Source organism: Aythya fuligula, chromosome 10, assembly GCF_009819795.1.
Source record: "Aythya fuligula isolate bAytFul2 chromosome 10, bAytFul2.pri, whole genome shotgun sequence".
In the NCBI taxonomy this organism is placed as follows: Eukaryota; Metazoa; Chordata; class Aves; order Anseriformes; family Anatidae; genus Aythya; species Aythya fuligula.
In genome coordinates, this window is record NC_045568.1 from 12,211,764 (window position 1) to 12,234,457 (window position 22,694).

The following is a 22,694-nucleotide window of genomic DNA, read 5'->3' on the forward strand; positions in this document are numbered from 1 at the left end:
GACAAATGAGATGACTTTCATGCCTTGCCAGAGCCTCCTCTAAGAAGCTTTTGCAGAATTTGTCTACAACATGATCCGTCCACCTCCACTCTCACTGGGTACTGAAAACCCTCACAGATTTACAGCAGAAAGCCAGCCTCCCTCACGCAGGGCAACCTTCTCCAAAGCCATGCAGGAGGAGGCGGTGATGGGCACTGGCAGCAAGTGGACACAAGCAGTGCCATGGCTGTGGAACAAAACTCATGCTGCAAATGACCCACGAGCTCATTCACACAGCAAGCCCCACGAGGCTTAAAGGGAATGCAGAGCAAGGCAGGTTGTCTTAAATAACACACTGACACAGCAGATCTGTGCTTGTGCTTCCCCTCTTTGTCCTCTTTCACTGGGAGAAAACACGTGTCATTTGGCACCACGGTGCCTCACCATTAGCACACTGCTCCTTGTGTAATGCCATCGTGACTCGAGAAATTGCACCTCACTACATCCTGCCATGCACTACCTGGTTTTTGCAGCACTTCCAAGAACAACCCGTGCACTTGATTAACACAAGTGGAGAACCTCTTTGCAATCTAGCACCGGTCTGGAAGGCTTTCAGGCACTGCTGGGTCCCTTTTTAACGTGGTAACGGCAGCTTGTTGCGGAACAACAGGTCCATAATGTTCCTGCTCTTTAAGCTCAACCAGCTTTGACCCCTTGCCAACTCAGTAACTTAGTTCTCCATTCACCAGCCCAGGATCCCAGGGGTTGCCAGAAACTTTGTGGGGCTCCCCACCGTGCTGGAAGGAACGCCATCCGGCACCATCCTGCAGATTTCCTCTCAACTGCAGACGTGACTGATCAACACAGATGGTGCCGCGAGGGGAGATTATTAGCTCTTCAATGGGGTTTAATTTTGATCCTTGAAAAGTGTTTAAAATGAGAACTCCCAGAGTGCAATTACCCATTGTTGTGGGTTCAAGGAGAAATCACTGCTCTGGAAAAAAGCAGGTTCCTGGGATCAATTTATCAAGGTAAGCAATAAGGGACGTCAGCCAAAGCCTCCATAAATCTTCTGCTGCTATTGAAGACTCACACAGATGTGAAAGCGAGCTGGTTAAGCTGGATCTGGTCCTTCACGACACGGCCTTTAAGTGCCATATGAGTAATCTTGGGTTTCTTCTATTGGCATTTATGCCTGGATTTTGCTGTTCAAATGGCAAAAGGGCCCTGTTGCCTCCCCAGGCTCTGCAACATGCAAAACCAAACCTGAGTCATTAATGGTCAGAAGACAAAATCAAGCCCTGAGCTTTATTAGGAAGGAGACGAGCTGCCAGCCTCCCCCTGCCCTGCAAGCCTGATGTGGCAGCACTTCCTCCCTCTCTCCTTTGCCATTATTTTCCTCTTTGCAGGTGTCAGCTGAGGGCAGGAACTGATCCTTCCCCAGCTCACTGTGACCACCATTAACAGCTCCTCAGTGGACCACAGTTGCACCAGGCCCGTACCACTCACTGCACTGGCTACTGCCATCCGTTTCTGCCCTCCAGCAAAAGCCTTGCTGTTAGATACACCAAAAAAGGGGGGTTACTCTTTTGGGGTAAAGCCAGGTAAAGCGTAATGCATGCCCCGAAGTGTTGGAAGGGTCGGTCCCCTCCTTTACCTGGGATGCTTTGCCTCCTGGAGACCAGGGCTGCGTCCATCCCGCCGGAGTCCTTGCTCCCCTTCGAGTAAGGGCCATCATCTGGGGGCAGAGCAAACACAGAAACTGAAATTAGTGTCAAAAGCAACAGACAACAGCAAAAGCACAGCACTGCAAAACGTTCGTCCTTGTTAACACTGGAAGTAGGATCAGGACCTCATCACAGACTGTGGAGGAGAAAAATCACTGCCAGCCCTGGCTTCTCGCTGCGTCACGGGGGCTCTCCAGCCTTTTAGAGAGGGAGGCAAAGAAACGAGGCAGCAGTGGTGCAATAACATTATCTGATTTATTCCTCTGGGAGCTAATCCGTTAGGAGAGAACGAAATTTCCTTGCTCCTGTAATTATGTGGAACAGCTGAGGACAGGGAGAGCCGTGGCATTAGTCTCACAAGTTTTAAGCCTGTCATTATGCTTGTGAAGAAACTTATGGTCTCTGGAAATGGAGTTATACATCTGGACACTAACAGGGCTCTAAATCACTACACTTGAACGAAATTGCCTATTCTTATAGATCCCATTATTTCAAAGTCACATTTTCCTGCTGCTGTTCCAGCCTCTGTACAGTACAGAGAGCACCTTCTCTTAAGTGACTTAAAAAAAAAAAAAAAAAAAGGCAGAAGAAGGAGAAAATAGCGTTATACACTGTAAATGCAGTGTGGCATGATTTGAAATGTAAATGTAAAATATTTCAATATCTCTGTATTCTCCTGTTGGAAGACACCTACCTTGCAGAGAGGTTATTTGCAGAGAGGGGAGCATGCCTCTCCACATTTAATTGGTATATATCTAAAACGTCAGTTTTTCTGGCATTTCCTAAAAAGCTGGGGCTTCGTCAAGCAATAATTTCCAGTAACTACACAGTATCAGATAACTCCTTTTCTCAGTGCCCACATTCCTGGATTGCCCTTCCCAATCCTCCAGTAGCTAGGAAGGTTTACAAATTGTCTGTGGCAGTTTAAATACAGATTACCAAAAAACCCAGCCACATGCTCCTGTCCACAGCCCTCCAGTAACTCCTATTTCAGTTACTGAGGAGTTTTTGTCTCGCTGTGTACAAGGGGAATAACAACTTCTGTTCCTTGGTCTGTACACAGAGCAACCAGAACAGCCCTCTGTCCCCACAAACAGATAAATGATGGCGTAAACTGAAGCATGTGGGTTACACTGAAACGCCAAGAGCTGGAGTTTACTCAAGGGTTTGAGCATTTTTAAGAAGTGAAATGAAACAAGTTTCCATGTAAGGTAGTTTCCAAAAAGGCAAAAAACACACACATATATTTTAATTCTTGATGCCCCAGCTGAAGGAACTTCACAAGTTGACAAAACTCAGTGAAACATTCTGGCTGACCCAAACCTGTATTTCTAAGCATAAAAAACTTCACCTGAAAAATAAGCACCTTTCAGTTTTTCAACCCAAGTTGAGCAGCCCATAGGGGGATAACATGGATGTTCAGACCTTAGATTTTTCTCCCGTGTCAGTTTGAAGGCTTTTCCACCAGCATTAAACTGAAGATTTTTAATAAAGCAAGAATCAGCACTTGGCACTAGACCATCACCAAGCAGTGCCAAGTCCAACAAACACTGAACCGTGGTACCCAAGCAGCCAGGACCTCTGCAAAACGAGGGGAGAACAAGGCTCTGCCTTTCAAAAGGAGGAGAAAACACTGTCCTGACCGTGGAGATCTCTCAGCATGACACAGTGCTGACAGCGAAACCAGCAGCTATGGCTTGGCTGTAACAGCAAGAGCCAAGTCAAGGCACTGACTTCAGATGGGTGCTGGTGCAGCCTGGCATCAACTCTAGGAGCAGAAAGCCTGAAAATTAAATTTGCATTGTAACGGCAATGGCCTTTTGGGTGATGTGGAAGTCAGGGACAAGGTTAATCTGAGCTTAATGACTCTGGAAAGTTTAATTTACTCATGGCAGTTTGGCTCCAGCATGCGAGTTTTTAAAAACAAAGCAAAGCCACCTGCCATCTCCTCTTCTGTAGATGTTCAATAATGATAAAGATTCAGAGCTTTTACTCTCTACCTGTGTTGGCCATGTTCATTTTAATTTCTCTCTCCAGCAGGTTTTCCTAATGTCCTGCCTTACCCTTGCTGTCACCCCATGCCTTGCACAACTGCAGAGTCAGAAAAGCGGGATGCTTTGGGAGTACACAGCAGGCACCCCCCAGAGGAGCAGCAGGACGCCGATCCCACTGCTGCCTGCACACTCCGCTCAGCCCAGCAGCCATCACCTCCCTGCATTTCTCTCCCACGTCCAGGAGCATGTTGGAGGACAAACCTCAAAACAGCAGCTCAGGACACCCACACAAGGTTGCTTTTTCAGCACCGGAGCTGGGTCTGCAAAAGGCACCTGCAAAATTCCCTGGGACCCTCGCTTTCCATGCAAGAGTGCTGCCCTGGGTAGCACACCTGAGGCAGCAATGCTCCGAGGATGATGGGAACCCAGTGCTCCTGGGGAGCCACGCATGATGGTTCGGAGCCAGCTCCATAATCTGTTGGCAGAGGGAAGCAGTCAACCATCTGCTTCGCATAAACACACCGCCCTGGACCAGACAGCCACCGGCGCTCCTCTGCGCTTCGCTTCCCCATCTCAACCCCAATCCCTATCGATACAAAACCCCATTTTGCTGTCTCCCTCTCGGCCCAGGCACAAGCAGGCAGATGTGGCTGCCATTTCAGCAAGCCAGCAGCTCGCCCATGAGCCACCCGTTCCCCCTGACAGCCCAGAGCTGGGACCCACGCTGCCGGCAATTTGCACCGAGCCCCCCGCGTCCTCGGCCGCCGGCTGGGCTGGCGGATAATTAGCACCACGGCTCCCCTTCCCTTATCGCTTCTCCCTTCCAAATCCAGTTGATTATGCTAAAAATATTTGTGGGTTTTTTTCACTCATTATCTGGCTAAAATGTTTGAAGAGGAGAGGAAGCTGCCACATGCCACCTGCCGAAGTGCGAATTGGCATTTGCTCGCATTAGCATCCCCGCCGCGCGGCTCTTTGTTCATTTTCAGCCCATTTCCTGCTCTGCCACTCAAGCTGGTATTAACGGGGACACTTTGGGGGGGATTACTTTGGGTTTTAAAAGAAGGAATTCCAGCTCCTTTTGCTCTCTCCCTGTCATTTCCCCTGCCTAGCACAGAACCGCCTTGGAGGGAAGGCAGCAGCCTCTCCGCTCAGCCGGCCCAAAGGCAGCGCCAACCAAAGCACTGAAAATTCATGAATCTCTCCAATCCCTAAAATCAGAAAATAATGTATTTTTTTTAAGCCTGTGCAGATTCTTTTTTTTTTTTTTTTTTTTTTAAGCAATCCATGCTGGAGCCATTAGAGGTACATTTTTCAAGCTTTTTCTCTCCCACCACGCAGGCCAAGTTTTTTCCAAAGAAAATATTCTGTAATGAGTGTTTTCAAGCAGCGGTGTTGGTGCCAGCCCTACACCTGCAAGAAAAGCTCACCAGGTACATAAGACTCTCAATAAAACTGAGTGCACAACACTTTCCATGCACTGATCCCATACGGGTCTGTGTCAATACGGGAAAGTTCCCCTAAGTTCTTTTTTTGTCATTTCAGTGACCTCCTACCAGCAGGGAGAGGAGAGCTCCTTGTCCCTGGCCCTACACACACAGCCCTGAGATTTCCTTCCCTGCAGCAAATGTTGTGGAGTCGGAACATATCTCATACAGTGCCAAAAAAAATAAATGAGGAGGTAATCCCACCTTGTTCCCTCAAAAACAAACTTGACAGGTGAAGAAGAGAAGGAGAAACATCCCCTGGCTTTAGCTGAAGTTGCAGCTTTCCCTAGTTAAATTCCCAGTGAGATGTGAGCGCAGGCACCAGGATCCTCTGTCATCAGACACATCTTAAGCCAACCTCTGCAAAAAAATAAGCTTCCTCGGAAAGAGCACTGATTTAGGAGTTCATTATCCCTGCCTGTGGGTGGAAAAAGGAAGGGTTTTTCATTTAGAAGAGTTATTAGTCTGTGTTATTAACACAGATCACTTCTTAATGAATATCGTCACCGGCTAAACAAGGCTCTGGGACAATTAGGCTTCCTGTCTGCCACTTGTTCGGATTCCTCGATCGTTTGAAGACAGTTCCCGCAGAGAAAGTGCATTAATCTTGTGGGAAGACCAAGAGGTAAAACTTCCCATTTGTTTAATGGAAAAAAGACAGTTGGAGACAGTTATTTCACCATAAGGTAATTGCACTCCTTGTTTAGAGAAATGAACACTAAAACAGCGTTCAGAACCAAGTGCTATTCATGCTGACGCAAGCCAGTATTTTTTGCTAGAATAAAAGCCCAGGGCTGGAAGCAGGAACCCAAATGACCAAAACTAAGTGGGATTTGATCCATTTTGAGGAGTTATTTCTGCAAGTCAGAGGAGGAATTCAGCTGCAGACAGATAAGGAGCAGTGAGGGGTGTGTGAGAGGGGGTCAGGTAGCTGGTGACACCTCCAGCTGCAGCCTCCTGGCTGCTGCTCTCCAAGGCACGGGGTTTTTAAGTTAGCTGAGTGCCTGAAGATGCAGACATGGGCTTGCAAAATAATTAGAATCATCTATCCGTACCTTTAGGCACCTTTGGGTTTGGTTTTAAGGCTCTATGCAACCAAAGCTCCCTCTCAGGGGACGTTGGGTTCTTTCAGCATCACCGTGCGGGTGGGGATGGCTGCGTTAGGTCTGTGTGAGAGCAGCACGGCGGTGGCTGCCCGGCTCCCAAGTGCTTAGCACTTACCACAAGAGGAAAGCAGGCACAAAGAGGCAAGGGCATGAAAATAAAAAGCCCATTTTCAATGCTGTTACAAATAGGTTGCACAAAGGTAGTTAATTATAGTGTCCAAGGCAGCCCAAGAGCTCCCACCATGCCTCTGCTTCAGCCAGGAGTCTGATTCCACAACAGATCCCACCCTCCTTGGAGGGTGACTGGGATTTTCTTCTGCTCAATTAAGTCCAAAACTCCTTAGGCCCTTGGAAAAGTCTTACATGAGTTCATGTAAACAGAACCCAAGCAAATGTTAGAAAAAAAAAGAAAAGAAAAAGAAAAACCAAACCTGCTAGGGATCTCCAGACTGCGTTTCATAGAATACTGCAAGAGTTGAACTAGAGTTCATGCTTCTGCCCTAGATAAAACCAGCCCAAGCATCCAGCAACAAATATTCTCAATCCTTAGGCAAGGCAGCTCATGCTCCTGCAATGTGCTTAAAAACAAGAGAGAAGTCACTAAAGCTTTGGGATTCCGCAGCACAAATTTATTTTGATGACAATGACTGTAGTGCTGACTGCTTCCAAAAGACAAATAATAAATAAACGCAACCTTTTAAAAGACACGCTATTTTCTTCCCCTTTATTCTCCAGGATTTGGGAGTACAGCAGCTGAAAAACCCAGTGCCTGTCACAGCTCTCATCTCCACCTCCATCGCAGAGCATCTGCAACGCAGCTCAGCCCCAGGTGGGGGTTTGAAATGCTTCTTCCCTTCTCTGCACCAGGCCGATTATCCAAGAAGTGTCCCCTGCTCGGTGAGCTCAGACTGAAATAAGCGGAGCTGTTTTGGGAGCTGCCCCTCCCTAATTTCATAAATCTACGTACCGCCGCACCTGTGGCACACGTGGCAGGGGCTGCCTGGTGCTGAGAATTGCCTCGTAATTTTCCCTTCAATGGCAATAAAGCCCCTTACGGCACGCATTCGTGAGTTATGCAGAAGACAAACGAGGGCTCGGGGAACCGTTTCCTCTTTGACTTTTCTTACCACAAATTATCCGAGAGCACAGCCAAAGAGGACGGTCGCACCATATACAACACCTGTGCTTGCTGGAACTAAGTCCTTGCCCCGAATAAGACAACTGACCTTCCTCCCGTTTACCCAGCCATTCTGGTGAAGAAAAAGAAAATGTTCCAAGAGTGTCACCAAAAGGCTACCGGTACCTGTGCCAGCCCCACTGCAGTGACGCTTTGCTCCCTTCCCTGGGGTGGGAGCGTGCCTGCAAGCAGAGGCTGCTGTGGCATCTCCTCCTCCCGCTTGTGCAGCCTTTGCTCCTGGCATCAGAGCCAGGAGAACCTGTCCAAACTCTGAGGTTATTCCAGGAGGAAGCCGTAAGTCTGAATTCCCCCTCCCTGATACACACAGCACGAATTCCATCTCCCCACGCCCTCTGCGTCTCCCCTTCTTTTCTTCTGAAGGCTGCATTCATTTATCTACCAGCCCTTCTAAGGCACGTATAATTTCATAACCACCTGCTGCTTTATTCTCAGGAAACGGATCTGTAAAAGATACAATAGCCTATTGTTCAACAAACTCCGTGCTTTGTTCCTCTTTTTTTTTTTTTTTCTTTTTAATAAGAAACCTAAATTACTTTTAAAGGAACAATTTGTTTCAAGCAACCATTTCCAAGCAGAAGTGATGTCGATAATTATTTGCATAGCAGTAGCCGTTATGAGACCAGGCTATGGGCCACAACATGCCTCTGTTACCAAGCAGGTTGGCTTCCAGGAGATATCAGGGCGTGCTTCTTCCCCCTTGCAAGCCCTCAGCATGTTCCTAACCCTGATGGATGAAGCCTCCTGCGTCCCATAAGGAAATGAGAACAGAATTTTAACATTTAATAAATCAGGAGATCTAATTTGTGTGTGTGTGTGTGTGCGTGCACAAAGCCCGTTTCAGTTGGCTCTGCAGTGAAGCCAGGCTTTGGAAAGATTTAACTCAACTTTCACAGGGTATCAGATACCTCCCAAGGGCTGATCCGAGCTCCATCTGATAAGAACAAATGCTGGACCCAGCTGGCAACGCCAAGACGAAGCACTCCTCCTGCTTTCTTTAAATACACGGCATTCCATAAAAAAGCATAAAAAGGGAAGAAATGGGAAAGATGTGATTTAAGAACCTGCAGCCAACCTGCCATTACAGCCTTGTTTTCATACAGCAGAGACATTGCACAGTGCACTGTCTGCCACCCGTTAGGCTTTGGAAGCCATCACAGAGCAACTTGGTCGAATCAGTGTATCGGAAGGAGGGTGCAGTAGAGGACCTGGAAGCAGCTGGTAATTTCCACTCGAGCTATACTGAAAGAAAAAGGAAAATACTTGAAAAAGTGACTCAAAAAATTTTGTTAAACACATATCCTTTTTCTTTTTTTTACTTGATATTCTATGAAAATTAACTTTGCAGGCTGTCTGTCCCTCCATCCATCTACTGTCCTTTTGCACCTTTGGAAGCCAGTGGCCAATATCCTTCAACCTGGTAGGGAGGGAGAGCCGTCTGAATGGGGATTATAGTTCTGTAACTTTCATTACAACTGTGTAGAGTAGGAAAGTCCCAAAAAAGCAAAGCAAAGAGAGCTGCTGCGCAAATAGCTCTAGACCAGCCTCACCACCCACCTTCTTTTATGTGGTAAGGATAAGAATAAGGGATATTGGATGCAGAACTGCTGAAAATTAGGGTTCATTTGTTCTTCTGCTCGCAGAGATTATATTATTGTTCTGCCGTAGGCTGGGGTTTCTTTTCTTTCTCTAATTTAAAAATATCAAGGACAACTCTTCCCCCATCCTGGTGAGGATACGCTCCGTGCATTATTCAGGTTCACTAACAGCTCCTTGAAGGACTGCATGGGCTGGGTCCTTAGCACAAACAGCTTTCCCCATACGAACCCAAAACATCTTCACCTTCATCCATCTCTTCCAAAACATCCTAGAAAAAGTCCATACGAAAAAGGTCCCTTTCGAAAAAGGTCTCTTTTCACCCAGTGAGCCCTCTTCACTTCCATTTTCTTAAGCACTCCCCAGCAAGATTTGCATTTCTAATGTACAAGAACTGAAATAGAGAAAGGGAGAGAGAGACTTCCCAAAATCCCTCTCACCCTCCCAGGTAAATTATAGGCAGCTTCATCCCTTTATGTTTATGAACAAGGTGCTGGCAGGGGAAACTACGCACCTCCTCACCCCTTGCAGGTCCCATCCACATGTGCGCACTCAGTATGTGCAATAATTTTGTGCAAGAGGGATAAGAATAGTGCAGAAACCAACTCGATGAGATTATTATTTCTCAATGGTTCTACTGCCTGAAATGATGTTATTAAAGTTACATTTTCCAGTCAATTTTGCAATTTCTTTTGTTAAGCAGTATAGACTGTACTGGGGAGAGCCCAACAATAAGCTAGGAAGATGAAATATTGCTGATCTCCTGATTGTGTTATCTGAAGAAACTACCTTTCCAAAGTAAAAAATTAAAGAGGAATAAGGTACATTTTCAGACTGATCTTTTGTGAAAGTTATCCAAGTGAGCAATTGTAATAGGGTGAGAAATGACCAATAAAGGCTGAAGCCGTTCCCAAGGAAGAATGCCTCTCTAGACACAACTGGGTTTATTAATCCAGGCAGCAGGCAGCAGTAAATCCTAGCTGGCAAGGGAATACAATTCTCCCTATTAACTCCAAGCAAGCTTCCAAACTTTTTCTTGAATATGGAGATGGATAAGAAACGCAGCCGGCTGAATCCAAACCCTGGGGAGTTCCCTTCTTTCGAGCAACAAATACCCTACTAAATGACTGTGGAGAGAAATCAAATAAAAAAAGACAGCTCTATTGTGGCTTTTCAAGCAGATGGAATTAAATACTGTCAGTTTATTAGACCATAGCACTCAAATAATTGGTGCCATCAAAACCTAGCGGCCACTACTACCTGCTTGTTTAAAAGCCCTGGAGTTCGTCAAAAAGCAGAACCAGGCTTTGTTTTAATGAAAAACATCACACAGCTGCTTTCACTGCACAGGGTTTGGCACTGAGCTGCCTCCCAGCTGGGAACGTTTGTCTAAAGGCACACGCAGGCAGGTAAGCTTTTATTTTGAAGACATCAATAGTTAAAACTTATAAATGTCCATAGGGCAAAACGTTCTGTTTTCTGAGCAACAAATATTTACTCTTTAGGAAGAAAACCAAACCAACCAACCCTAAAACCTGGCTAGGCCAGATCTGGCTTACCTAACGCTGGGTGTGCACGCTGGGAGGTGCAGGGAGGAGATGGGGAGGCAGGATCCGGGTGCCACCAGCAGCGCTGAGCACGCAGCACCCTCGTGTCATGGCCAGGGTGTGAGAGCATGGCACAAGTCAGCAGCGTGGGGAGGGCAGGACGGGGGAGTCAGAATTTCTACCTTTTGAAATGGAGATCAACTTGCTGCAGTGATGGCGATAAGAAATTCTTTGACCTGTTTTGCTTTGCCAAGCTCTGTTTTGGTCCCTGTGATCTCTGCATTAAAAGCGGTACCTGTTGTCTTCCATCCTCCGAGGTCTCATCAAAGACCAGTTGAATCATGAGGTTAACTTCCTGGTGGAAAGAAAACTGTTTCTAGCTCCTGTCTCCCACATCTTTCTGGCCCCAAAGTCTCCCAGGAAGGGCGGGAGGGAGCATCAGGACCACAAAGTAATGCTGCACTGAAGAGAAGAGGGAAAAGGAGTCTGACCTCTGTGCCCACTCATGGGGTAAGAGCACATAACTCCTTAATGGAGAGATAGGAGAGCCAAAAATTGGGAAAGAAAGCTGTAGAAATTCAGCCTAGATGAGGGAATGCGTGTGTGTGTCCTCCCTTTGCACCCCATGAAAAAAATTAACCTCCTGGACATTGTGTTACTGAGCGCCTTATGACGGATGGGCATCTATCTAAAAATCATTCGGCACCCCTGTGACAAGGGATTTGGAGCATGATTCACAGTAACTAGCCTAAGCTCTTTGACCTGTACAATGCAGGGGTGAGACTGGGCTGTGAATGGCTCATTTGGGCTGAGAACAATCTGGTCTTAAAAAAAAAAAAAAAAAGAAAATAGAAGATGGCCATTTGGGCTGAGGCTAGCTGAAAAGAGAAAACACAGTTCAGTAAAAGGTCATTTTCATCCACAGCTCTTATCCGTGATTCTGGCCAGCTCGGATCTTGAGATCCCACCCCCACCTGAAGAAGGAGGATACGTCAGTGTTTCTCCAGCAGAGCCAAAAATCAGTGAGTGCCCAGGTTCCCTGTGCTACCTTTCTCTGCTCTGAGAGGAAAACCACAATACCCCTCCCCAACAGATACACAGAGAAGAAGGAAAGAGACAGCATGAGCTTTGAAAGAGGAAAACCCCTTCTTACTAGGGAAAAAGCTCCTTCTGCGCTAATCTCCGGGAGCAACATCAGTTGGACATCAGCAGCCCATGCACCAGCAAGATTTAACAAGGGGTGTGCAAGGATAGCCCCTCGTGCTGGCTGTGAGGAAGGTCACCCTGCCCCTGTCCAGGCTGCCCCCAGCTACAAACCTGCACTTGTGCAAGGAAAGGACCAGGAGATGAAATGAAGAACCAGATCTAAGAGACTTGCTGTGCCAGGTCAAGAGGTGGTGGAGACTGCTGCAGGTTTGAATCAATCTCAGGGACAACAGCAAGTAGAAAATTTGTGCAAATCCCAAGAAAACAAAATAAAGCAAAAACAGAACATCAGAACATCAGAAAAAAACAAACAGGCAAATGAGGCAACAGAAGAGATGCACTTCAATGCAGCAACATTTAATAAAAGCTTGTGCAAGGGGTCTAGGGGTGAACTGAGAAAACAGATTTATTTAAGACCTAAAGGATGCCATCGGCACTAGCATGAAAAAGTCAAATAAACTATGAGAAGCAGGTATCAAAGCTGCCCATAACCTTATTTGCTACTGCCCTGATCTCACTACCTCAGCAAGGCTATGGCTTCAAAAGCAGCAGTGAAAAATCAGAACGGTCTGGTGAACCAGGACAACCCTGGTTCTTTCTGAGGACCCCAAAGACAGCCAGGACCGCTGGCAGATTGCATCCTAAGAGAAGGCACGCAATGCAGTAGGCTGCAAATCAGGTGCTTCATCCTGTATTTGCACAGCATTCTGATGCAAAGTGTTTAAAAACCAGTGGGAGTCAAGAAGTAAGCAGCAGCAGCAGGCAGTGTTAACTGTTTGAAAGGAAAGATTTCCGGCAGACTCATTTCAGACTCGTTTCCAGCTTATCCCTAAAGCTCTGCTAAACCTTACTAAGACTTAAGTCCCGTAAATGTGATTCTCCCCTCAGTGTTTAGCCGAGTAGCAATGTTTCAGAAAAGGTAAATAGCAAGTCGTGGGAGTTGGATTATTCATTCATGTGGTGAGAGCCGTTATATATGAACATATACAGATGTTCCCACTTCAGGACTGATCTAAACGTATGTAGATTTCAGACCCTGACACACAAACCATCCATTATGCAGTGGCCCATGTGCATGCCTGGGCTGCTTTTATCTTCAGCTGTGTCAGGAGGCTTCACAGGAGCTGTGCAAGAGATGGAAGAAGCTTACAGTTAAAAGACTAAAGGAAGTTTAAGGAAGAGCCTTGCTTAAAATGAAAGGAGGGAAGGAGAAAGGGAGAAATCAAAGAGCCAGGGACTATCAGATTTAGCAGGACAACAAGATGAAATAAGGAAATTTCAAAGCTCAAAGATATTTGATGTTGGAAATGGTGTGGTCTGACCCCATCAACCCAGCTGTTAAAAATTTACCTGAAGAGCCCATTAAATCTTGCATCCAGCAAGCCCTGCTCCTGCTTTTACCCCTCTTCTTGCTCCCCCTGCCTTGCCCTGGCTCACATCCCATCCTCCAAACAGGCGGATGTCCAGAGAGCAGCACAGCACCACCGCGACGAAAGCGAGCATCTGCTTAGTATGAAAAATGGACAAGACCCCGCTCCAGAGGAGTTATTAATGCACTCCAGCTGTTTTATAGCTGCCTTCATCCAAATGGTTGTCTGCTTTCCAGTTGCTTCACATCGTACGGGTAGCACAAAGCAGGGGGAGGACACAGACTCAACTACAGCCAGCACAGAAATTCCCGAAAGGCATGGAAAATCCTGCTGGAAATCAGAACACATTGCTGCAAGCCGGGCTCCGCCACCCTCTGAAAGGCTCACAAGAGATACTCTCTTGAGCACCATTCTGAGCAAACGGGGACAGCCTCGGGATTTTCACGCTGAAATCCTGCTCTTCGCAGAATCTGAGCCACACAGTCCTGCGCATTAATTTTCCCTTTGGGTTTTTTGGATGTTTAAAATCCAAAACTGCCCCAGCCAAAGGGGCTGGAGGAGCACAGATCCGAGAAGATGTCAGTAAGACGTCTCTGAAAAGGCACAGCTGGGAGTTGTGCAGCTCACGGAGGGTAGGAAGTGGCAAGGAGATCAGGGAAAATGTAGGTGTAACTAAAAACCGCAGAGTATCGAGGAGAGAGGAGACTCATGTCAGGAGCACAGCCCATTAAGTGTAATGCTTCACATTATGCTTCCCAAATATGCACTTAATTTTGATTCAACAAGCCACTTGTGCTAATAAAAATTAAAACCAGCAGGTTCTGTCGAGTGTGTAATAGATGTGTGGAAGAGCAGCGTGCTCAGGTATTCCTAAAATTAACTACAAGTACAAAGCCCAACTACTTTCCTAACCCCAGGGAAGCCTGGGCAAGCTGCATAAATCACCACCCATCACTGGAAGCCAGCACAGCCCCTCACCGCGGGGTCAGGCGTCTCCCCTTCCCTCTGTGCTGACCTCCAGAAGGGGCCTGGATGTCTCCAGAAGCAGATATTGCCAAGTGTTTACCTCCTGCCACCGCCTGCTGCAACCAAAGGCAGCTGCCCAGCAGTATCCATGCCCTGCAGGTGGATCAGTGCCAGCAGGTCTGTACGGGTGTAAAAACGGTGTGAGAGAGGACTGAGTGGGTGTGCAGGGAGACAAAAGACGGGGCTCCGTGAACATTAGGCACAGCAGCTCCATTTAATGATTAAACACACGCGATTGTTTGCTTATAAAATGCAGTGGCACATAAATCTGCTAGGAGCTAATTGCCTATTATAGCTCATGGTACTGCTCGAGCTGGCTGCTGAATGATAAAGGGACTCAGACGGCAGAGGAAGCCAGCAGAGCTTTGCAGCTCACTGTATGCACGGCCTGAGAAGTGCTTGGTTCTCCAGCCTCTGCAGGGCGAGCACTCGTCCCCCCGCCAAGCCAGGGTGGACAGGAGGTAGGGGGGATTGAAGCACAAGGAGTAAGGGGGGCTGCTCTGATTTCTTTTTTTGAAGTTGTTAATAATAAAGCTTCTTTCCCTCGTTTTGTGTCTCTTTGCCAGCCTCACCAGCAGCTACCCAGACTTGGATCTGGCCGACATTCACCTCCGCCCTGCAGCAGCCCTGAGGAGTGGGGAACACAGAAGAAAAGAGCCACGTGCGGCACAGCGAGGGCAGGCGAGGAAGCAACAGACCATGGGGCGAAACCTGGGTTTGGAGCAAACCCAGATGTGCCTCCTGGCTCAGAGCCCTTCCACCTTCACTTTAATTTTAACTCCCCAGGTGCAAGGTCTACAGGTGACCTCGGTCCAGATCTACACATACCTCAGCAACTCCCCACCTGGATTCCTGGATGCCTGGATTTCAGGCATATCCCTGTGGCTCTGCCCCAGGACCACCACCTCGTCCGCTGCTACCCCCATACGCATGCTTCATCCCTCTGCTTGGCTTTGCTGGGTGCTGCGGGGTAGTCAGCAGAGGCTGGACCTGCAGGGAATCTGCCCCAAGCCCCCCTGCCCCCTGGGCTGCAGGGTTGAGATACACGAGCAGCACAGCGCAGCGTTTCATGGCAGGAAGGAACACGATCTGTTTACACAGCAGGTTATACGGGAAATGCATTACATTATTAAAAAAAATAATCTTGCAAAATGTGTACGTTCTTCTTATGCCAAGAGTTTACTCCCACCCAAACAGCAGTGAGTTCCACAAAGACATTACCCCCTATAAATCACCGGGGCAGGAGCTGGCCACGTCCCTCAGATTTCAGGCTGAACCACCCACTGCGGATGTTACCCCGAACAGATCAGGCACTGCAGGGACAGCAGGAACAAAGGGGATCTCCACTGAGACCCAGTGGTGGAGCAGATTTATTGCTGGGACAGCTGTGCCATCACACCTTGCCATGGCGAGAGGTCCTGCAGGGCAGGGGATGGTGCCTGCTGGAGCTGTCGGCTCGCAGGGCATCGAGAGGGCATGGGAGGGGGAGCAGGACTGGGACTGGGACTTCTCAGGCGCTGGGAATGCAACAGCACGACCCCCGAAACAGCAGCAGACGCAGGATCAGGGACCCACATCCCTCCTCTGGGAAGGAGGAGGGTGCAATGAGGCAGGCTGATGCACGAAATCCCATTTGCATCCATACACCAGGGCAGCATGGAGCCAGATCTCGCTCTTAGTGGCACCCGTTCCTGTCTGCCAGCACAGAAGCACTCAGGTTCTTTTTGCACGCCACCTCTGCTCTCCCCAGCATCACCAGCTCTTAGCTTATAGCTTCGTTGGGCTATACCAAGAGAGCAATCATTACATACCAAGATTGGAAGCTGGAGAGTAGCTGGGACAAAACCCACAGCTCCTTCCACCTCTCTGACGTGATTTCCTGAACTTGCACAGTAAGGAGCAGATCAGTCGGAGGATGACTAAGTGGGCTCATCTCCTCATACCCCGGCTATGCTAAACAACTTACAAGGCCGTTTTGGGACTGCTATGCGGAGCAGTTTAACAATGATCTAACAAAAAAAAAATAAGATATTCCAGCCTTTCATGGCTTCCAGGTGTTGGGACCAATTTACTTCACAGTAATTTTAATTTCTGGGCTTTTTTTCCCTCCTCCCCACAAAAACCTGCAGCTGCCAAACGGTGCTGGCAACTCCAGCAGCTAGGAAACGAATTTCCCTGTGAAGCAAATTCTTCCAGGATGAATTGAATGAAGGCAGAGCTCATAATTGCACATTACTGAAAACATTTCTGATAAAAAAACTGGGGAGATATTTTTATCTGCATCTCCAGTTGAAAATTGCTGGGAAAGATGCTTTTGAAAAGCCATCATCCTCAAGCATGTAATTATCAGATCCTTGAACAAAAACACATGGCCAAAGAAAAAGTATTATTTCATTGAAATGAAGAATTGGAGACGGCGATTGTTGGGAATGGAAGGAGAGAAAATCATGTAACATCCTGTGTGCTCCTGCATGTCTCTGAAGTTACCAGACTGATTTGAAAATCCACAGATTAATAAATGTGACAGCTGAGAACATCAAGCTCGGTTAGTAATTTCTCTTGTTACGAACAGAATAATAATACTATTAAAAAGCCCTCAGAAGCAGGCTGGCAGTCGGGCTGTCACAGCAGCAACATTTCCCGACTCCCACGTAAGCACGCCTGTCTCGAAGCAGCACCCTGCCACCGCGAGCAGACAGCCACACAATGACCCGGGGCTCCTGTCCCAGCAAGGCTTAAGACCATGCACACCCTGATGGGATTACTCACACGCTAAAAATTATGCGGTATCCAAACTGACAGCTGGAAAGAGCCTTAAATGTTCTTATGCCTGCTGGCACTCAATCACCAATTGATGAACATCGCTAAATATTTATTTGTGCTCTACTTTCCGGTTCTGCAGCAGCACCTCTTCCTGGTTGTTATTACTTCTTTGTTCCTTTTGTTTGTGACACCAACCCAAGGTTAGACATGAAACACAGGCACCTTTCCCTCCAACCTGCCCGGTGCCGCCTTCTGATCCTCCATGTAAAACTGCACATCACCTACTTCAGGAAGAAAATCGTATCACCAGCAATAGACACTGGCATCCACGAGCAAATAGGAATTTTAACAGTCCATTTTCAAAAGAAATCGAATCCTCCATGCCCTGACACATACGAACACTTCAGCACTGTGGTTATCCTTGGCATATGTGGATTAAATAAGCGTAACAAACATCATAAAGAGTAACGAACCTGGCCAGAAAGCCCAAAGGCAGACAAAACGCAGCACAGGGGGTCGGTCCCTTACCACGGGTCACTCGAAGCCGGAGCACACCTCTTCCAGCTGCAACGAGATCTCCTTCAGCAGGCTGGCAGGGAGCTAAGCGTGGACTCCAAGTCAGGGCTGGAGAGAAAAGCTCAAGAGCAGTTGCTCAGCTGACACCAAGGGCTGACATTTTTATTAGATCTGGCCGGCTTTTGCATTAAAAACATCCTTCTGCCTACAAGTGTGTGCTAATGAGCTGTGCCTGAGCACAATCTTTTAAGAGTGAAACCTCTGTGACCTCCGTACACAGAAGGGAAGGAACTGAAAGAAAAGAATAGATAACTCATTTCTACAGGCCAGGAGAACTTTTAGGACATCACTTTTGTCTACTGTCTTCCACAAAAAGCAATTTGGTGGAATGGCCCATCTCTAGAAAAGAGCAAGAACCCCCTTTTCACTGCATAGATCGGTTCATCGGTTCATTTACATTTAATATAGTTTAAAAAAAAAAAAAAAAAAAAAGACTTGAGAGAGCTGGCCACCGAGTCCTAAAGCCATCAGCAGGTATTCTTAAGCCTCTGTGGAGGATGGCTAAGATGTCACAGGACTGTAGAAGAGCAATGCTGAACTCAAACAAAACTAAACAGAAGTAATATCAGCGTAGGGGCAAGAGAATGAGAAATCCATCCCCTTATCCTCAGTTCCTGGAATTGCCCATTGATGTGCGAGCTGCTAAAAGAGAACGGGGAGGACTAACTGCAAACCCGGAGCTACCACAGATAAGTCAACAAGAAGCCCACGCAACTTCTTTCTCTGGCAGAGCAGCATTTCTGGGTAGACAGAAAAGGCAAGTTGTTCTATCTCAAGTTCAGAAACGCTCCTGACACCATTTCATGTGCTATTTTTATAGGCATGTTTGGGAAGCAGGATACAGATGATTATGAAGTGTATGCAAAACTGATTGGGGAACCACACACTGAGAAAATTCATCAGTTGTGCACAATCAGAAGGGACGGATGTATTGAGTGAAGGTCTGTGGGGGCGCACCCCCACTCTGGTAAGGCTCCAGATATTCATAAAAAAACCTGGCTGACTGCTGAGAGATAGCTCCTAGTCAGTTCATTGTCAGGCACCAGCTATGAGGGACTGGAATTAGGCTGGAAAACAAAATTTGAAACCAGAATGATTCATAAATGTTTGAGAAAACAAACATACAATTCAGCAGAGGTGCACGCAAGTTACCAGAACTGGGCAGGAATAAGCAAATGAACCAAGGATGGGGGAAAACATCTAAGTGACAGTTCTGCAGGTGGACTCCTCAGATACTGTGGATCACAAATGAAAGAAAATTCCACACTGCCATGCCATAGACAAGAAAAAAATGGACCCAGGTGGTACACAGAGATGGGCATAGCCTGCAAGCTCTGTAAAATCCTTTCATTTCACCCAGCACTGATAAAAAGCCTCAGCCTGAATGAAGTACCAAGATTTGGGTACCACTGTTCAAGACAGACGTGGTCCAGCTGGAGTTCCTTCAGACTGAGGCAGGGCAGTGGGGTCTGACATGGAGAAGACCACAGCCTCTGAGAGCTGGGGAGGAAGGAGTTGTCTACCCTAAGGAGAAGCGAGGAGGGAGCTTTGAGAAGAGTGATGCACAGAGGGAAGGAGCAATCTGTCACCTGTGTTAGGAGAAGCAGCAGCAGCACCAAAACTGCAGATAAGGCAGAAAAGAAAATTGCAGAAATGCAGAAAGCCTTTCCTTAGTATTTAAGTCTAGTGAAAGAATTGGAGCTGTCAGATTGTTTCCAGCATGGATTCACTCACACACAAGGTGGATGGATGATAAGGTAGGTATGGCTACATAATAGTTCAGTGCAGAAGGGCCCAGACAAACTCAGTGACTTTTCAAACCTTCTGTCCAGTTTTGGCTCAAGGAAATTAAGATCACTGCGATTCAGCTCCAGACCCCAGGACGTCTGTCTTGGTACGTGCACACCAGCTTCCTTTTCTCGTAATCTTTAATTTTGCTGCCACTGAGGCAAAGCTGACAGGGGATGTAAGCAGCTTGATGAGCAGGAGTTTTATTAAATAGCACTATTGCGATAAATTCTTTAATAAGAAAGATAAAATCTTCCCTCCTAGAAGGTTTATAGATAAAGATTACCTCCTGTCTTATTCTAGTGCCTCACATCAGTTCTTTGTCCCTTTCAGATATTGTTTCTCTGTTTCTCCCCCTGCCTATTTGGGAAGTTGGGAAGATCTGGGGCTATTGCAGAGAAAGCACAGCACTGAACAGGGGAGCTGATTCCCTGAAAATCAGCAGGCAGAAGGAGGCAAAGACCTATTAACAAGGCATTTTTCCTGGCCATTCCCACCCTGTAAATAAAGAATGAAGCTCAAGAAGAAGGCATGGGAAACTCTCACTGCTCTGCTTCCATCTCAATTACACTAAAAGCACAGCTTCGAACAGAAGGAAAAAAAATACACTGAAGGGAAAAGCACAGAAGAACATACTGATCTGCTGACTTCCTTTCTTTTGCCTTCTATACAAACTGGGTTTTAAAATTTAAAAAAAGGGGGGGAGGGGAGGTGTTCTGAAATTGCCTGTGCTGCAGTCAGTTGAGCATTTAACGTGGGCTGGTTTGTGCTGGGATCCTCAGCTGGTCACCTGCAGCAGCAGCAGGAAGAGACTCAGTGAGCTCTGTCACTCTGCCCACTCCTGCAGTGATCCTGCAGCAAGGACTCATTGAACATGAAGTTTACTAGAGCAAAACACAGAGCATCTTCCCGGACTTCAGAAAAGCCATAAAGCACTTCGGGGAAGTGATTGCAAGAAGGATTTGATTGCCACGTCTCTGTTGGAAACACGCTATTGCAGAGCCACACACGAGCTTACTCTAACCAGAAAAGTCACCCCACCTTTCCACGACCCCTTGCATTTTCTGACTCTTCCCCTCTGAGAGACAGACAAAAGATCTGTGTTATGAAAACGTCCCACCAGAGAATGTTTCAGAGTGGCTGGTGGAGAGCTAAGAAATGAGAACCCCAATAATGGTGGGCCCAAGTCTGGAAGCACTCCTGAACTCCTGGATGCCTCTGTCAAAAAATCCATCCAGTTTCTGATCTTGCCCATCACACTTAAAATACTAATGTAAGAGATAGGAAACCAGCTCACTTTATTGCTTCCATCTCAGATGATTTCTAGATGAGGAGTATCATGGAAAAGCCAGGGGAAAAAAAAAAAACACCACAACCTTGAGAACCCAGCTGAGTGACCAAGAGAGCCCATTAAGCCTCAGCAAAATCAACCCCAATGCATTGCAATCAGTCCCCCTCAAAGCTTTTCTCTGGGCACTGAAATGACATAGAAAAGGAGGAAGGGCAGACACCAGACAAGGTGGGCACCCTGCCCTCCATCCCTCTTTGCTCTGTGGCAGGTGCAACGGACGGCCTCATCTGCGGGATGCTGAGGGAACCAGCACCTACTGGCTGCTGAAAGCATGGGCTTGGTCCTCAGGAGTGCCACCAGCTCAAGCTGTGAGGCTCTGAAGAAGGCTTCCCCACCAGCTCAGTGACTGCACCATCTCCTTATTGGTGGCAGAACTACACACAAAATTGACACAAGGTCCTACAACAAAGGTTTGGGGCTGAGCGCAAGAATATTTCTCACTCCATCATCCACCACCCAGACAACATCACAATTTGCAGCAACACAGCGACCACTGGGACTTGCATGAATGAAGCACCAGACGGCTCTGGTGACAAGGAACTGGACAAAAGATTCCACTCCATGGCTGGAGGCGTCCAGGGGATTCCTCCAGTGCAGTCGGTGCCAGCCACCTCTGAGCTTGGGGCCCATTTTATGGCTCAGCCCCAAGAGTAATAGGAGCTCCTGCCAAGCTGTTTTTTGATCTTTCCACGAAACGGCTGCATTCCTGCCCCGTTAAATCACGTGCCTGGACTTCTGCTGCCTACTGGGGCTCATCGCCAGGTCTCAGGCAGCTTTGAAACAAGCCCCAGCCCCCAGACAACTCATTGCCATGCTGCTTCGGTGAGTGGACACTGCATCTAGTCAACACCCATGGAATTAGGCAACAGAGCCAGGCTAAGCTGCTTTGCACCTGATTGACTTTACCCCTCAGATTTAGGGAAAAAAAATTCTGAAGTTAGGTTCATGCTTCAAGGCATCTAGTATTTGTACACCAAGGAGAGTACAAAGTCAGCCCTACACTGCTTTAGGCAATGTAAAATGATTATAAAATGCCACTGTACTTCCAGCTCCAGTATCTTTGCTTGCAGAAGGGAAACGCTTGCATCAGAGCAGAAGAGCATGCTCCATGCAGTACATTTAGCTGCAACAAGCTGAGCTACAGCATGCAACAAAGTACTGGAACACTGCACCCAGCTGGAAATACCGAGCCCGTCCATCTGGAGAGCCTGGGGCCAGGCTGTGGTGGCTGTGCCCTCTGCAGAGGTGCCTTTCTACACTTACATACCCACTCCTGCGCAGAGATGAAAGAGATTTCTGACACTCCACCGTAGTACAGTAACTCACTCCAGGTTTCTAAGACAGGGGTTAGCGTCTTGTTGCAATGGCAGATTTCTGGCAAACGCTGCAACACCTGATAGCACAGCAGTACATGACTAGAGGTAGGGGTGCCGGCAGTGATCCAGCCATGTCAGCAGAGCCCCTCAGCCCTCTCCCCCCCAGTAGCCCTCCTCTCACCACTGCTGGATGCTCAGCTTGCTCACACGCTCATCTCCTAAATCAGGCGAGCCACCTTTAGCTTTTGGTAAAGAAAAAATAAAGGCAGCTGCACGGGCTCCGCAGCGCTGCCCTGAGAACAGACCCGTGGGGGCTGCCAGCTCCCAGCCCCAGGGTGGGTGGCCTGGAGGGGGCTCTCAGGACAAAAATCCTTTCTGGAGAAGCAGGGACAGGTTTTCAAAATTCAAGCAATTTATTCCCAGCTTGTATGCAAAGCTTTGGATTGGTAACACGCACACACACCCCGCCGAAAGGAGCGCGTGGAATTGTTAACGATATTTAAGGTGGTGAAAGGAAACCAGAGCAAACAAAAGTAAACTGTTGGAAGAGGAGGAAAAGCAAATAACATATATATATGTAGGTTCACTCACCAAAGTCTGACTGCAAGTCCTTTTTCAGCCCACACAGCATGCCTGCTGTCGCCTAGGAAATCATCCAGCGCCCCCC

At 47.5% G+C, this 22,694-nt stretch overlaps 1 protein-coding gene across 1 annotated transcript in view; it reads right to left on the bottom strand.

Moving 5' to 3' along the window:
• The window catches only part of GRIP2 (glutamate receptor interacting protein 2), a 75,574-nt gene extending 52,909 nt beyond the window's left edge, over positions 1-22,665 (bottom strand). Inside the window, exons 1-2 of the mRNA XM_032194457.1 lie at positions 22,619-22,665; positions 1,637-1,717 (exon numbers count right to left, since the gene is read on the bottom strand). Of these exons, the coding sequence (XP_032050348.1) occupies positions 1,637-1,717; positions 22,619-22,658 (121 nt within the window). The 5' untranslated portion in view covers positions 22,659-22,665. The remainder of the gene's footprint in view (positions 1-1,636; positions 1,718-22,618) is intronic.
• Between the last annotated feature and the right edge of the window lie 29 nt (positions 22,666-22,694).